General features: G+C 31.0%; 1 protein-coding gene across 3 annotated transcripts in view; it reads left to right on the top strand.

Moving 5' to 3' along the window:
* LOC127729901 (choline transporter-like protein 2) overlaps positions 1-23,360 on the top strand; it is a 59,211-nt gene that overhangs the window by 16,293 nt on the left and 19,558 nt on the right. For all 3 annotated transcript variants that reach the window (XR_007994891.1, XM_052237833.1, XM_052237832.1), the window contains 12 exons: positions 2,913-2,988; positions 4,962-5,055; positions 10,091-10,231; positions 11,075-11,138; positions 13,085-13,247; positions 16,158-16,241; positions 18,011-18,123; positions 19,955-20,086; positions 20,456-20,555; positions 20,925-21,017; positions 21,403-21,499; positions 22,889-22,938. Coding sequence is in view for 2 of the 3 variants with exons in the window: in XM_052237833.1 (XP_052093793.1) it covers positions 2,913-2,988; positions 4,962-5,055; positions 10,091-10,231; positions 11,075-11,138; positions 13,085-13,247; positions 16,158-16,241; positions 18,011-18,123; positions 19,955-20,086; positions 20,456-20,555; positions 20,925-21,017; positions 21,403-21,499; positions 22,889-22,938 (1,207 nt within the window). In the remaining variant the exon portion in view is untranslated. The remainder of the gene's footprint in view (positions 1-2,912; positions 2,989-4,961; positions 5,056-10,090; positions 10,232-11,074; positions 11,139-13,084; positions 13,248-16,157; positions 16,242-18,010; positions 18,124-19,954; positions 20,087-20,455; positions 20,556-20,924; positions 21,018-21,402; positions 21,500-22,888; positions 22,939-23,360) is intronic.

Genomic DNA, 23,360 nt, shown 5'->3' with positions numbered 1-23,360 from the left:
AAATAGGGTTTTATAATAAGAGTATAAGGTGATATAAAGCCTCTCCCATTAATCTTATTAAGTTGAATGATTACTTTTGCTATGACAGCATTTCTATGCTTTCTAGATTTATATGATAAACTACATGAGTAGTTCAGGGTTTATTTATTAATTAAGAGTGAAATATGAACTTTACTCATACCTCAACTCCTTATTTTTATATACACATTTAATTGTTTATATCTTTGAAATTATAAGATAGGAATGAACATTTAATCTTGTGACAAAATGAATATAGGAAATAGAAAATACACAGTTATTATAAATTAATACTGCAAATCTGAAAACTTTTAGTTTGTCATCTGAAGTAGCATTGATTCAAGGATTTCATTAATTACAATATTGAACTGTTATATTTCTTTCACCAAATTCTTCCACCATTAATGAATTATAATTGCCACATTTTTGTCTCGCCTAGACATAGGTATTAGTACTATTACTATCAGGCGGCGGTGGCGTAAACTATTTGTATAAAGCTTCATATTTCAGAAGGTAGAAGATCTGGATGCTTCGTACCTTGTATGCAGATACCTAATTATGTTACGAAGTTTCCGTCTGTCATTTGCCCATTGTCCTTGACCTCATTTTCAAGGTTCAGTGACTGCTTGAAAAAAAATTACAGTTTTTTTGTCATGTGAATTTCTCACTTATTATGAGTAATAGGATAACTATATTTGGTATATGGGTTCCTTGCAACGTCAGAAAGTCTACATGTCCGTCAGACAGGGTTAATCTGACCTCGACCTCAATTCATGGATCAGTGATCAAGGTTAAAGTTACTTTATTAGGTCTGTCTCTCAGATACTACAAGCAGCAGGTCAACTATATGTGGTGTATGGAATGATTGTAAGGGGTACATGTCAGACTGGCAGATTTTCCCTCATTTTCATGGTTTATTGGTCATTGTTAATTTTTTGTGTTTTGGTCTGTTTTTCAAGTACTGTAAGCAATAGGTAAACTTTATTTGGTGTATGGAATGATTGTAAGATGTACATGTCTGTCTAGCTGGTGTCATCTGACCTTGACCTCATTTTAATGGTTCATTGGTCAATGTTAAGTTTTTTGTGTTTTGGTCTGTTTTTTAAGTACTATAAGCAATAGGTTTAAACTATATTTGGTGTATGGAATGATTGTAAGGTGTACATGTCTGTCTAGCAGGTGTCATCTGACCTTGACCTCATTTTCATGGTTCATTGGTCAATGTTAAGTTTTTTTGTTTTGGTCTGTTTTTAAAATACTCATAGCAATAGGTCAACTATAATTGGTGTATGGAATGATTGTAAGGTGTACATGTCTGTCTAGCCAGTATCATCTGACCTTGACCTCATTTCCATGGTTCATTGGTCAACATTAAGTTTTTGTGTTTTGGTCTGTTTTTCAATTACCATAAGCAATGGGTCAACTATATTTGGTGTATGGAATAATTGTAAGGTGTACATGTCTATGTGACAGTTTTTATCTGACCTTGACCTCATTGTCATGGTTCTTTAAAACTGTTAAGTTTATGTGATACTTGTAGTAAAACCTTTATCTTTAAGACTTTCAACATAATATCAATGGTCTTTAAAACAGACGAGACATTTCATCATGTGCACTCTTGTTATTTATTGATTGCAAAATCTGATAATGGCAACCTCCATTAAAATCCCTGCATAACATAATAATATGCATTGTAATATAATTAAAGTTTGAATAATCAAATGTCATTTTCATATTCAAAATTTGATATTCCAAGCAACAATTTAGTGCTTGTTTGTTACCTTGATTTTAAATGATGTAATTTCTGGCTGGTATTTTTACTTTATCACATATTTGTTACGAATACATTGGGTTTTGCATATGTAATAACCTCAAAATTGCCATGGGGCAAAAAAGAGGTTATTGGTTATTGTGCCCTGATTCCAAATGATGTGACGTCATTGCGTCCTTAACGACAATGGCGAATAATGACGGTGCTGGTTTCATCACAGTGGAGGAAAGCGATACGGCAGACTTTGTAGAGCAAATGAAAAACGCTAACACAAGGAAAAGAACTGAAAGTGACATTAAAATTCTAATGGAGTGGCTAAAAAGTGCCGGAGAATTACGCAATTGTGTATTGCCATATTCCAAAATAAGTGGAAATGTGACAATAAATTTCTATGGAGTAAATGATAAAAACTAAATTTGAAAATGTGATAAAACTTTTGTGATAAAATTTTTAAGATTTTACCTGTTATATTTCATTAAGTTATTACAATTGAACTTTTTTCTCTTTTCTGCAGAACTTAAATATGTGATAAACAATGATAAATAGATTATAACATGTGATTTCCATATTGGCCCTGGTATCATCCCTCAACCCATATCGGCCCTTGGCTAAAGCCTCGAGGCCGATATGGGAGTCTCGGGATGATACCAGGGCCAATATGGAAAAGGGCATGTTATAATCTATACATATTTAATAAGAAAGAACATGCTTTTTGTCTGGGCCTGTCAATTACCAACTGATTGAGGGATTGTATTTGTTGGAACTTGTCAATAAAAGGATTTTGCCATGCTTTGTTTATGGACTTGAATATAAGATGGATCAAGTATTTTGTTTAAACTTTTCATTAAAGCCTAATTAGTTTTTACATTAGTTTTTTCATAGCTTACTAATCAAACCTAAAGAAAGTTCGAACAATATTCCCATATGCAAATTTTAGATTCACATTGAATCTGTAGATATATTTCTTGTAGGTACACAAAATGAAAGTTATAATTTCTATTAAATTGCTTCATAAAGCTCTGTTCTTAAACTAAGAGATAAATAGTATCATAGCAAAAAGTTTTACAGAAATATAAAGTACATGCATTCAAAGTGATAAATTCTTCATCTATTTTTTTTTCAGGTTTTGTATGGGGCAATCCCAACAGATTACTACATCCTACAGATTCTTCAGGACTTATATGTGGCTATGATGCAGAGTAGGTTCAAATTGTAGGATAAATGATACTAATTATAGACTCATTTAAAGGTTATGTGTACATACAGTACATTATAGCTCAATTGTTGTGACTCGGTGGCTGAGTGGTCTAAGTAGTTCATCTTCTGTGATCACTAGCTATAGCCTGTCAATTCTGATGTTGTGAGTTTGAACCCCTGCTCAAGGGGAGGTGTGTTGACCTGAATCTAATTGACAAGGATAGTTTATTTTCCTAACAGGTTCTTTTTGGGTACAGTGGTTTCCTCCACCAATAAAAATCTGCCCTCCATGACAAAGCTAGGTTGCTGAAATGGCATTAAACACCATTTAATTCCTGAAACTTCACAGGAAGATTGCACATAGGTTGAGCAACTACTTTTATGAAATTGTTTGAGGATTTTTTCTCATTTTTCCTTTCTTGATAACTTAGTCATATTTTAACAAAACAATTTAGGAAAAATAAATATAACAGACATGAACCAAAGACAACCACTGAACTACAGGCTCCTGAATTGGGACAGACACATAAAGAATGTGGCAGGGTTAAACATTTTTGAAGGCGCCAATGCTCCCCCTTACCTAGGACAGTGGTGTAACAGTATGTAAACATAAGAACAAACTGTATTAATCAGTTGAAATTCACCATATATAAGAAAAATTCTACGCAACCCGGCCGTTCGAGTCTTTGATCTATTTTTTAAAACTAATCTTATATTCTGTATAAGCAATTGAATTTTTGTCCCCTCCGCAACACATTGGGGGGGGACATAGAAATGCCGGGCGTCCGTCCGTCCGGTCTTGTTAGCACTCTCACATGTACAATTCTTGGCAGATTTTTATAAAACTTATATCATAGGTTTATATCAGCAATATCTCAGATGAGTTCGAAAATTAGTGCCTATCAATTATTTTAAAAAGAGTTGCGCCCCTTGAAAGCATTACTTATATGAAAAATTGCATCTTTAGTGCTCTCATGTGTACAATTATTGCCAGATTTTCATGAAACTGATATTGTAGGTATATATATATATCAGTAATGACTCGAACAAGTTTGGAAAATCAGTGCCGATCAATTATTTTTGATGAGTTGTGCCCTTTGAAATATAAATTATATGAAAAATTGCATTGTTAGCACTCTCATTGTACAATTCTTACCAGATTTTCATAAAACTTATAACATAGGTTTATATCAGCAATGTCTCAGATGAGTTTGAAAATCAGTTCCGATCAATTATTTTTAAAAGAGTTATGCCCCTTTGAAACATATATTATATGGAAAATTGCATCGTTAGCGCTTTCATGTGTACAATTCTTGCCAGTTTTTTATGAAACTTTTATTGTACGTTTATATTAGCAATTTCTTGAATAAGTTTGAAAATCTGTGGCGATCAATTACTTTTAGAAGAGTTATGCCCCTTGGAAATATTTATTATATGGAAAATTGCCTTGTGAGTGCTCTCTTGTACAATTCGTGCCAGATTTTTATGAAATTTATATAACAGGTTTATTTCATCAATGTCTTGGATCAGTTGGAAAATCTGTGCCGATCAAATTTTTTTAAAGAGTTATGCCCCTTGGAAATATTAATTATATGGAAAATTGCATCATTAGCGCTCACATGTGTACAATTCTTGACAGAATTTTATGAAACTTATATCATAGGTTTATATCAGCAATGTCTTTAACACTTTTCGAAAATAATTGCTGATCAAATATTTTTAACGAATTAAGCTCCTTGGAAATATTAATTATATTGGAAATCACATTGAATTTTCTCTGTAGCATTCATTTCTCTAAGATATTTATGAACAGTTTTAAAGAACAAAAACAGTGATTCTGTTAGTTATTGCCCTTGTACCTGGGATAGATAAAATATGTGCAACACGGGGGACATTGGAACTCTGTTCATTTATGATATTTATGACTGTTTCAACACTATCTGTAAAATATGATATGATAATCATATTTTTTCAGGGTTAAAGATAGGCCATATCTAGTATACTTTGACATTTCAAAATGTGCTCAAATGGGTCCAAGTGCAGTGGCATTAGGCTGCCCAACACCTCAAGTAAGTCTTTATGATAGTATTATATTCTGATTGTAAAAATTCAATTATATATATTTGCTTTCCTCTGATGAATCTGTATTGAAATTTATACAATAGAAATGATATGTTTTATTTTTTGTTTTATATTTTATTGATTCAGTCCTGCTAATACCAGTTTTCAAGTTTTAAAATCTAGGATGAAAGTTTTATCTGAGGCAGAATGTTAACATGACATTATTGTACCTTACATATACTATATCAGGAAATTTGTGTATGTGTCTATATTTTTTTTTATATTTGTGGTGTGCATTTTACCATGAATTTTCCTTAAGGAAGCGTGCAACTGTCTATGTAAATGATCTGTACAAAGTTGATGAATGTGAACAATGAACATGTCAAAAGTTGTAACTGCCCATTCTATGGCTAAAACCATGAGAAAAAAAATATGATACAGAAATAACCCAATATAGGGTATATTTGTATTTGTAGTTGTAGTTATTTTGTTTTTTCAGGGTTCCCACTCTTACTTGAAAACTGGAAAAAGCTGAAATTTTATTTCAGTTGTTCCAACCATGGAATACTTTTTAGATTTGAGCAAAAGAGAGAAAATGAAAAGAACAAAGAATTTTTATCTTCTGTAGCATTTAACAAAAAATTAAGTTATTTCCCTTTTGCAATTCTATATAAAAATAAGGAGATGAAGTATGATTGCCAATGAGACAACCATCCACCAAAGTTCAAATGAAGTGGATGTAAGAAACTATGTCGATTCAAAATTTTTTATAGTTTTTGCAATGATTATTAAAGACACGTACAATTTTTAACCTTTGTTCAAAGGCACTTCATGACTGACAAATGAGTGTTTGTAGGAAAGAGTATTTGTTTGTAACAGTTGAAAATTGTAATGTTATACAGTTAAATATAACTTAATTATGGTTTCTTCATCTATGCATGTCTATCAATACCATCTTGGAAAGTAAATAAATGTCCTGGCAAAATCCTGGAAAAGCACTGGAATTTTAGTTGTAAAACAGTAGGAACCTTGATATTGTACTATTTCAGTGAAATTTGTTTTACAGTACTGTTTGTACGGATTTCCCCAGTACTGTTTTAGTGCATTTTTTGTTCTAATCCACTTCATTATCGTTCCTTTACTCAATTTTATGAGTATTGTTGAAGTGCTGATTTTTTCATTACTTTTATACTAATTTTTTTTTTAATTTTTTTTTTTTAATATATGGACCAAATCTCCAAACCCCCTCCCCTATTTCTTATTGGACACACTATGAAATCATACCCTTTTTCTTTTTTAACAAAACTATATTTTACAGTTATGAGTTTTTTGCTTGTGAGAGAGCCGCCTACCATTAGTTTTTATTATCATATTTGTACTATCTTTGGTAGATAGTTGTCTCATTAGCAATCATACCATTACCTGTCCTTATTTTTATAATAATTAGGAAACTGAACAGATTATACATTTTATGTACATACATAACCATTATCTTATCTAAAAGGTACTATGATGTGATGGAAGACGTTTAAATTCTGCACCAGATTTAATCCAAGATTCTAGACTTTTTGATATTTCAGTCGATATGCCACTTTCTTCTATGTGGGAAACATGAATGTTAGTAAATATGATTGAGAACACTAGTACTCTAATCAAGATTAAAAGTATGGCATAGTTTATACTTATAAAGAGGTTGCAGTGGAGTGCATATTTATGTAATATTGTGGGGGAAGGTGATTGTATAATATCATCATGATCATGGAGGAGGAATTTTTATTGCCAGTTTTCATGAATAAATAATACATTGAAATTCAAAATATCATAAAATGTTTGAACTAATAGACTAAAAAGATAGCAAATGCTGAAATAAATCTTAGCTGCATCAATTAATTGAAAATATTTCTGATATACAATTAGGTAGAATATTAATTGTGAATGTATTAGAAGTTAATAATATTTACTTGCCAACTTGGGTTTTATTAAAACTATATATATGGAAGATATATGATTAAGATGATACAATTTCAGCTGATACTGATCAAGAACTGAAAGCTTATCATTTGATTTGTAGATTTCTGCTGATATTTCAAACCAAATTTAGATGTGGTCATGAATAATTAAAATAAACCCATTACAACTACTTGTGTTCTTTCTGGTGAAAATGGAAAGATGAGTTGGATGCAACAATATTTTAAATTAATGTTAATTATGAATTTATGTAGCTGATAAATAAAAGATAATCTTTTTAAAAACAGCATTCACTTTGAAATTATGTAATATATGTAGGTGTTAAAAATAATTAGCAAGCCTAACATTGATAATATAGAAATATTTTTTTTAATATTTGATTTATGATACAGAATTTTGTTGAATTTTTTTTATGAAGATTTAAATGAAACTATATTTTACAGCATTTTATTATAAAATTGAGTTTAGGGATTAAAATATATGTTGGAATTTACTTAAAAAGTGTAGTTTCAGCTTTACTGGTTGAAAAGTAAAAATATTAAAGTGCAATATTTTCTTTTACCACTTATATTTGCAATGAAATTTTAAAGGTCATGTAAAAAGATGTTCTTCCTTGTTTAAAGAATGAATGAAAATACACCTCAAAATATGTACCTTGCTATCAATTGAAAGGTGAAATTAAATATTTGTACTAGTAAATGAAGTTATTCCATTAAAAGATCAGTGATGAATGCTTTTATATTTATATACAGCTCTCTGTGCAATGTTGCTAAAATTCTTAAACCTACACTATTACAGTGAGTACAACCATCTCTTGAAATAAACAGGTATTTTAAGATGCTGTGATTGGTAGCCATAAATAATGAATTATGATACCAAATTATTGGTAGCTTTTTTGGTCAAACTGAAATTTGTGTTCCTATATCTAATTTTAGTTTTTTTTTTTTACTTGAAAAGTGTAATAGGTATATAGAAACTCAGATCAGCAAAAATGGTTAGCAAGAAAAAATCTTCTAATGACCAAAATAGTCAGTCTTCAGACTCCTTTTCTTAAATGATGATTTTTACCCATTTTTAGTGTTTTTGTATTATCTTGACAACTATAATAGATAGATAGACAATTTGAATAGCAAAAATGATCAGCAAGACAAGATCTACAAATTAGTCAACACTGCTGAAATCGTCATAGTTCTTTTTCTTTAATGACAAGTTTTAGCAATGTTTTGTGTTTTTGCCTATTACCTTGAGAACTATAAGAAATAGATAGACATTTTATAGCAAAAATGATCAAAAATGCAAGAAAAGATCAACTTATAAGTCAAAATTTAATAAAATTATTTGCAGACTTTGTTATGTTTTTTAGGAGTGATTGTCCTTAAACGGCGATTTTTATTACCCTTTTTAGCTCACTTGGCCTTTTATGCTAAGTGAGCTTTTCTCATCGCTTGGCATCGTCGTCATTTACTTTTACAATAGCCTTCTCCTCTGAAACTACTGGGCCAAATTAAACAAACTTGGCCACAATCATCATTAGGGTATCTAGTTTTAAAAATGTAGTCTGTGACTCCATGCATCTGCCAACCAACATGGTCGACATGGCTAAAAATAGAACTAGGGGTAAAATGCAAGTTTTGTCTACTATCTTGAAAACCGCTATGAATAGAGAAATTCTGATGGGGCAAAAATGTTCAAAATGATGAAATCTGCATATTGTCTATTTACTTCAAAACTGTTATATGAGCTATTGCCCTTAAATGACGAATTTTACAGATTTTTTTCATGTTTGCCTATTATCTGAAAAACAATAATGGATTGGGAGAAGCTTTATATACAAAAAATGATCAACAAGACAAGATCTACAACTAAGTCCACATGGTCGAAATCATTAGACAACTCCTTATTGGAGTTATTGCCCTATAATGACAATTTTTATCAATTTTTTAATATGCATTTTTGCCTAATATCTGAAAAAATATAATAGATGGATAGAAACATAATTAAGCAAAAATGATCAGCAAAACTTGATCTAAAAATAAGTCAAATAACAGAAATCATCAGTCGACTCCTTGTAGGTGTACTTGCTCTTTAATGACGATTTTTTCCAATATTTTACCTTTTGGCCTACTATCTTGAAAACTATAAATGATAGACAGACACTTTAAATAGCAAAAATGATCAGCAAGACAAGATCTGTAAATAAGTAAAATTTTGCCGAAATTGTTGGTTTATTCTTTTAGGAGTGATTGCTGAAATTGATATTTGTTTTACTGTTTTTTGTGTTTTGGGCAAAAACTAAAGAAAATGGAGAGAAACTGTAAACAGAAAAAATTATCAGCAATACAAGATGAACATAAAAAGATTTTTGTCATGAATTCTATTCTAGTCCACAATGTTGGAGAGAGTCCATTGTTGAAGATTTTCTGATAGACCTAGGTTAGCAACACAGGCTCTTAGAGCCTCTAGTTTGTGTTTTGGCCTGAAACAAAAGAATAAAGAGAGAAACTGTACACAGAAAAAATAATCCGATTGATAATCTAAATCAATGAGGATAGGTGATATATCTTGAATTCTTAGTTTAGTTAGTAAATTTTGGAATCATGTCAATAACATTTAAGTGTTGCAAGCTACTGAGAGACTTTAATTGCAATACAACTATCAACAAAAAAGAGATTTTAGTCATGAATTCTATTCTAGTCCACAATGTTCGGGACTGCTCATTGTTGAAGATGCTCATAGACCTGTGTAAGCTTAGCACAGGCTCTTTAAAGCCTCTTATTTTTTGTCCTTAAAGTAACTTAAGTAATCTACACATAGAAACTCATCTTGCCCCCGTTTACTACACAATGGAAAATTTTGTATAACATATTATATCCTGCCTACATTCAGCTAATGAAATGACTTTCGTACGACTGAATGCCAGATTTGCTGACATAACATGGAAAAGAAAAAGTTAAGTGGATCGTGATATGTTATTCGATTTTCGTAGCCATGAAAAAAAAAGATTATAGATCACCGGTAACTATGGATTAACAACAGATGCATTATCTACATGTGATGTTTTTTTTTATTTAACAGGTTTGTCGGAAATCTTGCACTACTGAGTATTATGTTTACCTAGAAACAGTTGCCAAGGCTACTGTAGGTTTACTGCAGCAGGCAGACATAGATAAAATGGTGTGTAAAGATGGCATCAACATTACAGAATCAACATCAGTGGTATGTAGTATAATTACTTGAGAAGATAAAAACCTAATAGGACCTGCAATGATAAGTGCCAACTTGGTCTGCATCAATAACCCTGCCAGAGAGTCATTTCCAAAAGTGAATTTGACACTGAAATTATTTTTTTATGGAGTTATTCCTGAGATCCTTAGTGTTAGAAACTTCAACTTTTAATTGCAGTATGAGGGAATTGATTAAAGGAAGGTAATCTGTGAATTCCCACTAATAGTAGTTTGTTAATTCAAACTTCATAACCGCTTACAGGTTCTTAAATGATTGAAAATTGAAAATGAAAGTGAAATTTGGAATATTTACACAGGTAATCTTTCATCATATACTTATCTGATTCTAGTGCAAAACTGCTCTATTATTCAAAGGCCTTTTTAATGATTTGCTGGGAACATGAGACACATGGCTCCCACATAATATCTCCAAAAGGCGGTCAGATGTCAGTGCTATCTCAGAATAGTTGGGTATAGAACTAGTTATGAAGAAAATGAAACCTCAAAGTTTCACATCCTTACTTAATGATATAGATTTAAACACATTCTGGTAACGACGTCAGTTTAAAATGATGAAATATTTTTAAGGGACTTAATTCATAAGTAATGTACTGCTTTGTAATTTGAATTCTACTTAAAGGATAAAGAAACCTGTAATTGTGGTGGTATTATTCTTGAGATGTAGTATGATAGCCAATGGGACAACTATGCATGAAGACCATTGTACAAGCTCTTTAATAAAGTTTATTCATTTTCAGACAGTATGTAACAATGTTTTTGTTAAAATGTATTTTATCCCAAATTATATTTGCCAAAAAAACTGATTTTATTTCAGGAGGATATTCAGAAATATGTTGGAGATAATGATTGTGCTGCATATTATGTAGAGACTACAGATAGTAAGTACTTGGGATACAAATATAAATCAAATTATCGCTATTTTATAAAATTTTGCTTTGATCATTGGTTGTTATAATTTTTCATATTTAATCATACACTATTTGAGTGATATGGTTTTTTCTCAGTCGTGTAGAAATAGGATGTTATGAAGTCACTGACGTTGCTCTAAAGAAAACAGTGATAAACAGATTTTTAATTGTCTTTCAAACTCAAGGATGTTTCTAAGCTACATCTCATCTCAGGGCTGTTTCATAAAGCTGTTGAAATATTCCTTGATCAATCTCCCCTCTGCCTGTATACCCTGCTTAGCTCTTCATAAAATTTGAAAGTGAAAACTTTGAATGTTATGTTTTCGTCATTCATTATAAAAACTAATTTCTTAAACTTAACCTTATTTCAATATTTTCCTATCCCAATAGCTAAACCTTACAGTTTGAATCTTTAAAAAATTGAAACTTATTAAATGGATAAATATCATAATAGTCATACCATGATGGGGTATTGTAGTAGAATTTATGGTGTGCTCATTATAAATAATGGGATGTGAACCAAAGTATGGGGGTCTCATAGGGGGGGAGGGGTCTGATCCTGTATCCCGCTTATTGTCAGAATCCTGTATCCCGCTTATTGTCAGAATCCTGTATCCCGCTTATCATTGTAATTTCAAGTGTACGGGCCGACTTCATTTTCCGTTTTCATGCAAAATAATTTTACTTTTCACGTATCACGCTTACAAAAAATCGGCCAATCACGCATCATGCTTACACCCCAATGAGACCCACAAGTATGACAAAGGGAAATATGAGATATACAGAGACAGCAATCCAATGACACAGAAAAACTACTGTGGATTCATTATTATTGGTGGGATACCTATTTTTCGTAGATTTCGTGGGTACAGGTGAACCACAAATTTCAGTATTCAATGAAGTTCAAATTTTCTATTGGCTTGTATGCAGATTTTGTAAAACCATGAAATCAAATATCCATGACAATAGGATTTTTCCAAATCCACGAATGTTGGTGAATACTGTGGATTCATTTATTTTCGTGGGTACCATTTTTCGTGGATTAAGGAAAACTTATATGTTTGTGGATATTTAATTTCGTGGTTTTGCCAAAGTCTGCATACAAGCCTATCAAAAATTTGTCGTTTGTTGAATATTTAATTTCGTGGTTCAACTGAAGCCACAAAATCAACGAAAATTGGTATCCATCGAATAATAATGAATCCACAGTAAATGGATCCACAGTAACACAGTAACAAGTATTTAGAGGCCAACAAACTGTCTTCCAATAATAAACCGATGTATACCGGTATACAAAAGGTCAATCAATAACCCTGGGCCTGGACAAGTAATAAATATAACGTTAGTAGTCAAAACTATAAAACATATACCTCTAATCAGGAGAACATTTTGTTGCTTATTTGGCAATTTTTCTTTTTGTAAAAAAACTTAAGTAGTTTAGATTTTATTGATTTTTTCTAATTTACAAATAATTTGTAACTAGAGCCATTAATGCCTTTCTAATGGACTTTTGTTTCTCCATTAATAAAATGATAAACTCTCATGTTACCTTACTGGCCTTTAACAATGTCTAATGTGCTCCAGTTTGTCCGCAAAAACTATACACCATTGTAGACATTGGTGATAAAATGTTCCAGTGAATATTGTATGTTAACACTATTCTACATGTTCTATATACTGTAAATTCAGAAATTATTGAATGCATTTATTATTGAGATTTCTGAAGAATGGACAAAAAATTGATATCAATTATTGCAATTTCAGAAAAATCTTCATAGAGATACATGTATTAGATATCAGAATGCAAGTTCTTATCATTGGGATACATACCCAGTCGCATTATTCACATTAATAAAATCTTCACAATAATTTCTTAATTTGCAGTATAAAATAAATTAATATGTATTTTTTTGTAGTTGTTGGTCGATGTATACCATCAATATTCAAAACTATTTTGGAAACAGCAAAAGATGTCATAACTTATACTGCTGTAAATACAGATGGTTCAAATATAACTTATAACCTGACAAACACAGATAATACCCTGATATCAGGAAATTTGATCAGCAATGGGACAGGGTAAGTATTTAGTAAAGGAAAATTATGTACAGTTAATGACCACTTTACAAGGTTATGTCATGTATATACATGCATATTGGGTTCAGGCCTAGGGCAAAAGGCATACGGCCCGAGAACACAGTTATTTCGTAGTGCATTTCTTTTAGACAATAAATTCAAATTAAAAAAATCGCACCTGCTCTATCTCAAAAAGATTTTTACAGTGTAGTGTACTACTGCTGATACAAATAATATCAAAATTTTAGAAACTTCTACCAGCTCTAACTCAAAATATTGACAATTCTGTGTTAAGGGGGGCTAAAATTCAGTTTTGACAGCTTCAGACATTCTAATTTTTGACCTTTTTTAACTGGACCAAATCACTACTTAACTTAAAGATTCAGTACCCAAATTTTTTTTAACATGTAATTTCATCCCCTTAATATTTCATGCATAAAATATCAAGAAATAAATTGGGAAAGTGTATAAAAAAAATGCAAGTTATACACTGTTCACACTAGGGACTATATATTCGTAGACAATGAAATCCAAAGGAAGATAACTGTGTCCTTGGACCATACTGTAAGTCAAATGATTGCAAAATATTAACAAAAATTATAGTCACACGTAGCAAGATTGATTGATTGATTGATTGGTGCTTAAAGCCACTTTCAGCACTATTGTGCTATTTATGGCAGTCATTTTTTATTGGTGGAAGAAGCCAGGGTAACCAAAGAGAACCACTGAATTTTGGTAGGAAAACTGACAATCCTTGTCAATTAAGGTTGCAGAGTTGAGCACACCTACAACTCGTGTGATTGGAACTGACAACCTCAGTGATAGGCTAGTGATACAGTATTTCGACAACTTACACCACTCAGCCACCAAGGCCCCACTTTATGAGCACGAGGTTGATATAATATCTTTATCAAATACATTAATAAATGGATAATATTGGATGATTCGCTGGATGGAACTCCTGGAAAAGAAAAAGATTTAATAGTGACCTAATTATCATTAAACTTAATATGAAGCTTTTTGATAGTGAGAGGGTAAATTATATTCTGTTTCAAGATGTAAGGCAAGGCATCATATGTATTAGTTTGTAGACAAATAGAGAATTTGGATTAAGGATGCATTCTTCTGACGTTTCAGTCTCGTTGAAATCTCGTTCTGGAATTATTTCCAAAACATGTGATACAAGTGGAAAATATCAATGAATTCAAAAAATGTTATAATCAAACTTAACTCTGTGAAAAAATTGTGTAGTTACAATAAGTAGTTTTTGAGTAATAATTTTTTCAAATTTTATTACCAATCAAGTCAGTCTTTTTAGCCAAAATTTTGAGAAAATGTATGAGATTACAAGAAATGATTTTACCAGAAACATGTACATCCCATATCACTTTTTTCTTTTCAAATTTCTCAGATATGTATTTTTTCAATCATTTATAACAAAGAAGTTGAAATAATATGCATTTTGTTTTTAAAAATAGAGAAAAATCACAAATTTACAAAATTGGCAGCATGGTAAATTTGACCCAAAAAGCATCAAAATATGATAAAACTTTCTTATATTAACACCTACCTATATTTTTTTAAGTTAAATTTATTCAGATTGGTCCACTTCATCTTTATTGAAAGTATGAAAAAAAGTTTAATTGTGGAACTGTGATTTTTTTCACGATAATAGCCCAAAAATGGATAAAAATTGATGAAAAATGGGAAAATCATCAAAATTGTGTACTTTCAAAGGGCCGTAGCAAAAAAAGAAGTGCACCACCATATGATTTTTTCTTCACCAATTATTTTTTTACAGTCATATAAACCCAAATATCAGGTTAAGAAAAAAAGTTTGATTCTAGAAATTTTTGGCTCCTCAGAGGTGTACATCCTTAATATCTTATTTTCTTGAGAAATAGAGCAATGCGTGTTCATGTCGAGAGGGAAAGCATATGCCTTTAAGGTCATATAAATAAAAAGCTTGTAGGAAGTTACTATGTCTTCATCTTGTTATGAAGTCTCAAATGACATTAAAAATTGAAAAAAAAATAAACCTTTAGATCATTGACAACTTCAACAAGTGGCAGTTTGTTGTGATTGTGTAGTTCCCTTCAGTCCATATGATACTGGATTTTGTATCTTCATGAATAGAAACTCCTTTGAAGTTTTCTTTTTCTTGATCCTCCAGGTATAGCTGTCTTCCAGAAAAGAATGAATTGCCTAGAAATGAATTACAAAACTAAAACTTTTTACTACACACTAGTCTCAAAAATTAACCTGAGTAAAAATTTACTGCATATAGTAGTGAACTATTGCTGATATCTGAAATTTTGGTACTAAAGTTTTTAAGATGTTATGCCAAGGGAGGCAATGCAAACTATGCTGGTTAATCTTAGCATATTTTGATGAGCATTAAATTTCAGTGAATCTACTTTTTGTTTTGCCTACGAAGAAAGTAACTGTCAATGTCTTAATACACCTCAGTTTGATGATCATTTTGAAGCTATGCCCTCTGTGTCATGATCCAGCAACTTTGAATTAATTAGCAATGTTGCAATCCATCAGATTGTCTTTTTATCTGATTTTCTGCTGACAAGCAAGACATATCTCTGTGTCAACAGTTTATGTTAATAAGGTACCAATATTATCAAAGAATTTAAGGTTAATCAGAATCATAAAGAATTTTAAATTCCAACCACAAAGAACATATTTGAATATAAAAATAAGAAGATATGGTATGATTGCCAATGGACAACTCTCCACCAGAGACCAAATGAGATGAAGTTTATTTGTCATGTTAAAAAACTCAGGAAATGTTTTTTGAAAATTCACAACCAGTCACTTTTCACATCCCTTGAAATTTAAAACCTTATTACTCTCACTTAGATAATACAATAAAAATAATCTTCAAATTCTTTCTGATTTCAGATTTCTTGCTTTGTTTTATTCAGCATCACAGGAGGCAGAAATGATATTTAAAGATGTAGTATCAGCATGGCACCTGATCGTCATGTAAGAATTTTATTATAATATGTTTGACTAAGAAATATTGAGAATTTATACAGCATTATTTCCAGGTTTTTAAAACACATGAGGCTTACCAAAACACATAATTTACAGCGCCTTGTGATAATCTGTAGCCTGACCAGTTTTGGTCCTTCACAGACCTTCCTCAGAGGCAGAATGGTGGATTGAAAGATGCACCCTATTTATATAGATCCGGTATCTGGCGTATAATAGTTATCCGGTATCCGTCCGATCCTTTCAGCTAAAAATCCAGTGGAATTTTCTTTGGTTACGGTAAACTTTTTATAAATTTTAGTATGTAGTAATGGTATACTGACATAAGGCGCTGTCAATTATGTGTTTTGGCATATACTATATTTTTTATTTGTCATAATTTTTTCCGGCTGATACACAGAATTAATATGGCTTCCACTAACAAAAGTTCCATTTGGAGCTACTGTGTTTAGAGACCTCTTATGTCAGTATACCATAACATACTCATCTGATCTTTTCCACTGACAAAAGAACTCTAAAGCGAAAGCCTAGCAATTACCTGAACTTGATGAGCATATGTAATACCTGAATAACATACTAAAGGTGTTTAAATCTTTAACACAGATGATTAATATAATATTACCCTTTACTTTTAAATGGGAGTATGGAAGACTTAAATAAAGCTTACATTGTTTAGAACCCCCCTCCTCCAACAAACATTTTGTTGGGGGTTGGGGGGTAATAGTTTAGACTTGATATTTTGGCCAATAACAAGCTAGAACATTGTGACTGCATGACTACCATGTAATACTATTATGTTAGAAAACTTGATATTTAGGTGCATCATATATAAGCCAAAGATCAAGACTGCATGACTACCATGTACTTAAATTACAATGAAGACACCCTGTACCACAATGTAGAAGCCCAAATTTTGGTTATACCATTTGGTGAAATGTTTATTGTAACATTATATAAAGTTTACCGTAACCAAAGAAAATTCCACTGGATTTTTAGCTGAAAGGATCCGCCGGATACTGGATAACTATTATCCGCTGGATACCGGATCAATCTAAATAGGGTGCGACTTTTAATCCACCATTCTGCCTCTGGGGAAGGTCTTTCGAGGACCGAAATCGGTCAGGCTATGGATTATCACCAAGCGCTGTTAATTATGTGTTTTTTGCATGTACTATATTTTTTATTTGTCAGATTCTTTAAAATAGTTAATTTTCACATAACCTACTTTGTATTTCCAATTTTGTAATTTTTGGCAAAGTGTGACAACTCTTTGACTCGTTCTGTTACAGGCTTTGTTCCCTGTCAGTGTAAACCTTATGGTTCAGAAGCATGTTTTGATGTACATATTAAGATGTTAAGAATTCTCAATTATAAACCACCTAATTCCCAATCCCTTTAAGCTTTCTATCGTGAATGTGTAATGTAAAATTATTTTCAGGTCACACACAATACACTAGGCTTGTGCTGATTGCTTTGTATAGACCAGTCACATTTTGTCCTATTACTTTTAAGTTTGTTCCTTTTAATAATATTCCAAAAAGTTTGAAAAAAAACAACAGTAATTTGTTTAATAAAATATGTTATTACACATCCAGACATTTGAATTTTAAGATCATCTTGTCCAAAAGCAAATAAAGAATTAATTAAGCATTATTTTTTAATGTATAGTAATATTTTGCCAAGGAAAAATTACTATATTTTGCAGATAATTTGACATTTAAAGTTATTTTAGAGCCTTTTATTCTCAATTTTTATTTTAGATTCTTGGTAATTGCCATGGTAGCATGTTTTGTGTGGATTGTTATTATGAGATGGATTACTGGTTTTATGGTGTGGTTCAGTATTTTTGCAGTTTTAGGAGTCATGGGTTTTGGTAAGAGTGATTTTCCTACAAATATTAAATCCTGTCATAACAAGTCTGCTTCGATTTATAAGTTCCATTTAGGAGTAAGAGCAAAGTCTGATGGCCCTGAAGTTAGAATATTTTGTTCATCTATTGAATACCAGGGCTCTCGGTCATAAAACTTTACTCAGTACTCGGAATACAAAATTAGTGCTCGAAACACCAAATCCAGGATTTTGATTGGTTGATTTCTTAGTCTGAGTACGAAAATCGTGCTCGAAAGTTTTATGACCGCAAGGCCAGATTATCCTTTTATTGTATATGGATATGATTCCATTGAATCAGAAGAATGATGATTTTATTGTGCCATTGCATCAATCTTTTGAAAAAGATTTTAATATTTATTTCCAAAATGGCTTAATAATTATTAAACATTTCACAATGTACTGTATATATATTTATTTATAGTACCTTTTATAAATAAATATCAATTATTTAGAAAGATATCACTGAAAGGAATTGAAAATCTACTGTTATTGGCAATCAAAGGAGTAGGCCCAGTAAGACCCCTTTTTGGCCCCAAAATATAGCAGTTTTACAAAATTGTTAAAATGTAAATTTTAAGCTATTTATTGGAAAGAAGAATACTTCTGTTATATAAATATGGGCTGTTTTTGACAATACAATGCACATGTATCGGGTACTAGCATCATTACGTCATGCTAAATTACTGAAATCTTCGAAATTTTAGCATTTTGGTTAATTTTTAGACGGTTTCCGTCTGAAATGGAAGTGGCCGCATTTGTGTTCATTCTTAATATTTAAATGTAAGTTGTATTTGATGATAATACATAACATATATAAAGGTTGAGAATGAACACGGATGCGGCCACTTTCATTTTTGACTAAAACCATCTGAAAAGTGACATATTATGGCATATTTGATAGATTTTTCATATTTAAGCTTGAATTTGAGCGTCTTTAATGACTAGATCAGTTCAAATCTTTCACATAAACTGATTGAATTGACTGAAGTAGACACTTAAGTGTTTAAAAAGTGTCCAAAATCTTTCATCAGATGAACTTGAATTTTGAGGCCAAAATCGGCCCTTACCAGACCTACTCCTTTCACATTTTTTTATTTTGATGTTTTAAACAAATTTTGGTGAATTTTGTGACATTTCCAGAATTTCCGTCTTGTTTAATAAAATCTAAATATAAGAAATCAAATCTTGATTACATAAGAATATACATGTATGATAATTTACAGTTAAGCTTGATTTGCTTGAAATATCAAGAGTGCAGCATCATTTAAAATTATTAGGGCAATTTTTTATGCCCCCGCCATATTGGAGGGGGCATTAAGTTTTACCCTTGTCTGTCTGTACGTAAGTACGTCCGTACGTCCCAAAATTGGTTTCCTTTCTCTAACTTAAGTTTGCCTCAACCAAATGTTATGAAACTTATACACAATGCTTTTTACCACAAAACACAGATCAAGTTGAATTTTGGTAGCGTCACTTTAATCATTATCGAGTTATGCCCCTTTATAAATCAAAAATTGCGAAATTTTTAGTTTCCGTTCTGTAATTTTAAGTTTGCCCCAACCAAACATTATGAAACCTATACACAATACTTATTACCTTAAAACTCAGATCAAGTACAAATTTGGATAGGGTCACTTTTATCTTTCTTGAGTTATGTCCCTTTATAATGTTGTATGCAAGCGGGGGCATCACCTGTGTCCATGGGGACACATTCTCCTTTTATATTTTTATTCATTTCCAAACTAAACGTTGCTATAGTAACCTAAATATTGCAGGATAAAAACATAATTTTGTAATTACTTTAATATTTTCAGGTTGTTACTATAGTTACTCCCAGTATTATGATTTGAAGAACTCAAATTCAACATCAGAATTTGGTATTGCTCAGGCTTTTGCTCTCAATTTTTCATATTACTTGACATTAAAAGAGACATGGCTTGCATTTGGTAAGTAAAGATAGTATTGAAAATCTTTCCCTTTATAATTTTCCATATTTTCCAGGTATTATTTGGTCAAGGAACAGTTACCATCATTTATTAAATGTTGTTATTTTTAGTTTTCCATATTATCACAGAAATGAGAGAATGTGCATACAAATGTCTTACTGTTGTCAAATTTTGAAGTACATGTGAAACTAGAAGTTTAACAAGATAAAATTGACCTCATGGTCCACTTAGCAAACAAATTAATTGTACCCACTCAAGTATAAATTCTTTAATTACAAGAATGTGTATTCTATTCCTGTCATGTGATTATTTTGTTGATGATATGTGAAATAGACCCTTATTTTACTTTATGCTTTATTCTATTTTCAGGTTGTACAACAGCCACTTTCCTGATAATATTTTTATTGATTTTGATATTTTTGTGTCACAGAATTTGTATTGCCATAAAGCTTATAGAGGAAGGAAGCAAGTAAGTTATTCAGTTGTAAAGGAAGATGATCTGGTAAAAGAATAAAGTTTCCAACAAATATTATAGACCTTTTGCATCAATTAAAGTATTCCCATGATTTTTTGGCTAAAAAAAAATCGTTTGATGTCATAGTTTAAAATTCTTGTCGGATAACTTCATTTGACAGTCAGAATACAGAGAGCAAAGATGGTTTTAAAAAAAAGAATAATGAAATTCATAAATTTTTGCATCTAAGTAAAAGTTTAATATTATTGCTTTTGAAAAAATATCAATCTTTTTTTCCATTTTTCTAAATGGGTCAAAAGTTTTGATAAGTGTATTAATTATTGTGTGCAATATGTCATTGTTTAAATGTTTATTTTGTTTCAGGGCCATTGGAAACATGATCTTTACCCTGTTCTGGCCAATTATTCCATTCCTGTTACAGATAATAATGATAGCTTATATGGCAGTGGCTGCAGTGTATCCTTCAATAGATATTTGTTGTCAAAATTGTAATTATGTCATTGTTTCATTGTTGTTTTCCATCATTGAATGCATCATGGTAACTGCTGTGTGTCAGTTAAGAAATAGAGAAAGAGATTCTGGGGGTGCCATACAAACAATTAATTGAAGAAAGTCACATGGGACACAGATTTATAAAAGTTTTTCTAAACTTGTTTCCGAATCCCATATTTGAATTTTATGTAAAATTGTACTACTTCATTGTTATAATTTTTCATTAATAAATACTGTTTAAACTATTAAAGAAAGACACAACACTATTGCAAAAAGAACTATATATTGTTATATAGTGATTTATTTAATTTTCATTTAAATGTAGTTACAATCTTTAACCTGGTACCAGATTTGTAGCTTCTATGGGAGGAAAAGAGTATTACAGAAATGATACCAGTAGTCAGATTGCTAGTGACTTATTGTCGGATTTACCATGTAATGAAAGTGTAAGTAGGAGAGGTAAAAACAAATTGTTTAAATACATATAAGGTACGGTCTATATCTGTCAAAATTAGGGAAAATGAAATTAAAGAGTGAAATCAGTAGTTGGAAAGCATGTCATGTGAATGAACCTTACATGAAAATTTTACATTTTAAATTTGGTGTGTCATATGTGCTTTTCATCAGAAATCAGAACAACCTGTAATTCAGTGGTTGTCGTTTGTTTCTGTGTATCCTATTTGTTTTTCGTTCATTATTTTGTGCATAAATTAGGCCGTTAGTTTTCTCATTTGATTTGTTTTACATTTGTCATTTCTGGGCCTTTTATAGCTGACTATGAGGTATGGGTTTTGCTCATTGTTGAAGGACGTACGGTGACCTATAAATGTTAATTTCTGTGTCATTTGGTCTCTTGTGGAGAGTTGTCTCGTTGGCAATTATACCACATCTTCTTATTTTTATATCTAACCCAAATATTTGAAAACCAAGAATGTACTGTAAATTCAAAAATTAATGGGTGCATTTATTATTGCGAATAAATAAATACTGGTAAAAATTTGACATCTAATTAATGTGATTGCAAGAATTTTGTTAAGGAAAATCATTACTGAAATTATGAATGCCAGCTTGTATATATTGTGAACCTGAAACTGTCACATTTTTTGCATTAATAAAAACATTGCATTAATTTTTGAATTTACAGTATGAATAACTGATAATGTGAGGAGCTATATGACTAAAAAGGACATAAAAAGTATAGATAAATTCATCAGTTTGCCCAACTTTCTTAATATAATGTCATTTGGAAATTGAAAACAGAGAATTTAAGAAAAGTATTTATTTAAATCATCTACTTTATATTCAATTGGCTATAAACAATACAAACAGAAATCGGATTAGTTGCTTGCAGTAACATATTTTTTTTTCTTGCCACACAATTTTTATTATAATTAATTGTACTGTTTTTTACCATTCAAAACCATATAAATACATGAAATAAAAACGTAGCAGCAACTGTATATATATATACAAATGTGACTTAAATTCAATTCGACATAACTGGGAGTACCTTCGATACTAATACATTTAAATGCCAAACTTTTCTTGTGCCATATGCACCTAACATCAGACTTTATAAAAAGTAGTACCGGTACTAGTACTGTTTTAGAACTTGTTATACTAGTTCCCATCTATACGTAAGTCCTACAAATAACAAACTGGAAAACCTCAATTGCAAACAAAATAAAATATATTTATATACATGGAATAGTTTCCACTGAATCTTGATTGACCAACAGTTCAAACTGAATATTTTAATTTATTGATAATCATTCAAAAATTGTTCTGCTCAGGATGGTGCACAAATATATAGATGTAAATTATCTGTTTTTTAGGACACAACGTTTGGAGAATTCTGTGGGTTTGTGAAATATGGGGGAGATCAGTAAGTAATTTCTTTATGAAGAATTGATTGAGTATATGCAATAATGAAAATTATGATGCAATTAACAAAATTGGTACATAATTCACAAATGTATTTTAAGTTTGTGTGTATGAAACTAAAATCCCATGAAATAGTTGGGTATTGATTAGACATTATTTGGGTTGGAGTTATTTCCCTTGGCTGTCATGTTGGTGAATCTGGTTGATTTTATTATTTGACTAACCAAATAATAACATAGTACTAGCAAATAAACTCATCATAGATACCAGGATTAAAATTTTGTATGCCAAAAAACTTGTTTGGTCTACACAATACTCATCAGTGACGCTCGAAGCAAAAATGTATTAAAGTTGAAGAGCATTGAGCAAGCCTGAGAAAAAAATCCTTACTCATTTGAAGTGATGAATTAAGCAAGGCTTAAA

This window comes from Mytilus californianus, unplaced genomic scaffold (assembly GCF_021869535.1).
Source record: "Mytilus californianus isolate M0D057914Y unplaced genomic scaffold, xbMytCali1.0.p SCAF_2, whole genome shotgun sequence".
Taxonomy (NCBI): Eukaryota; Metazoa; Mollusca; class Bivalvia; order Mytilida; family Mytilidae; genus Mytilus; species Mytilus californianus.
The sequence above is the reverse complement of the archived record's forward strand: the minus strand, read 5'-3'. Positions and strand labels throughout refer to the sequence as shown.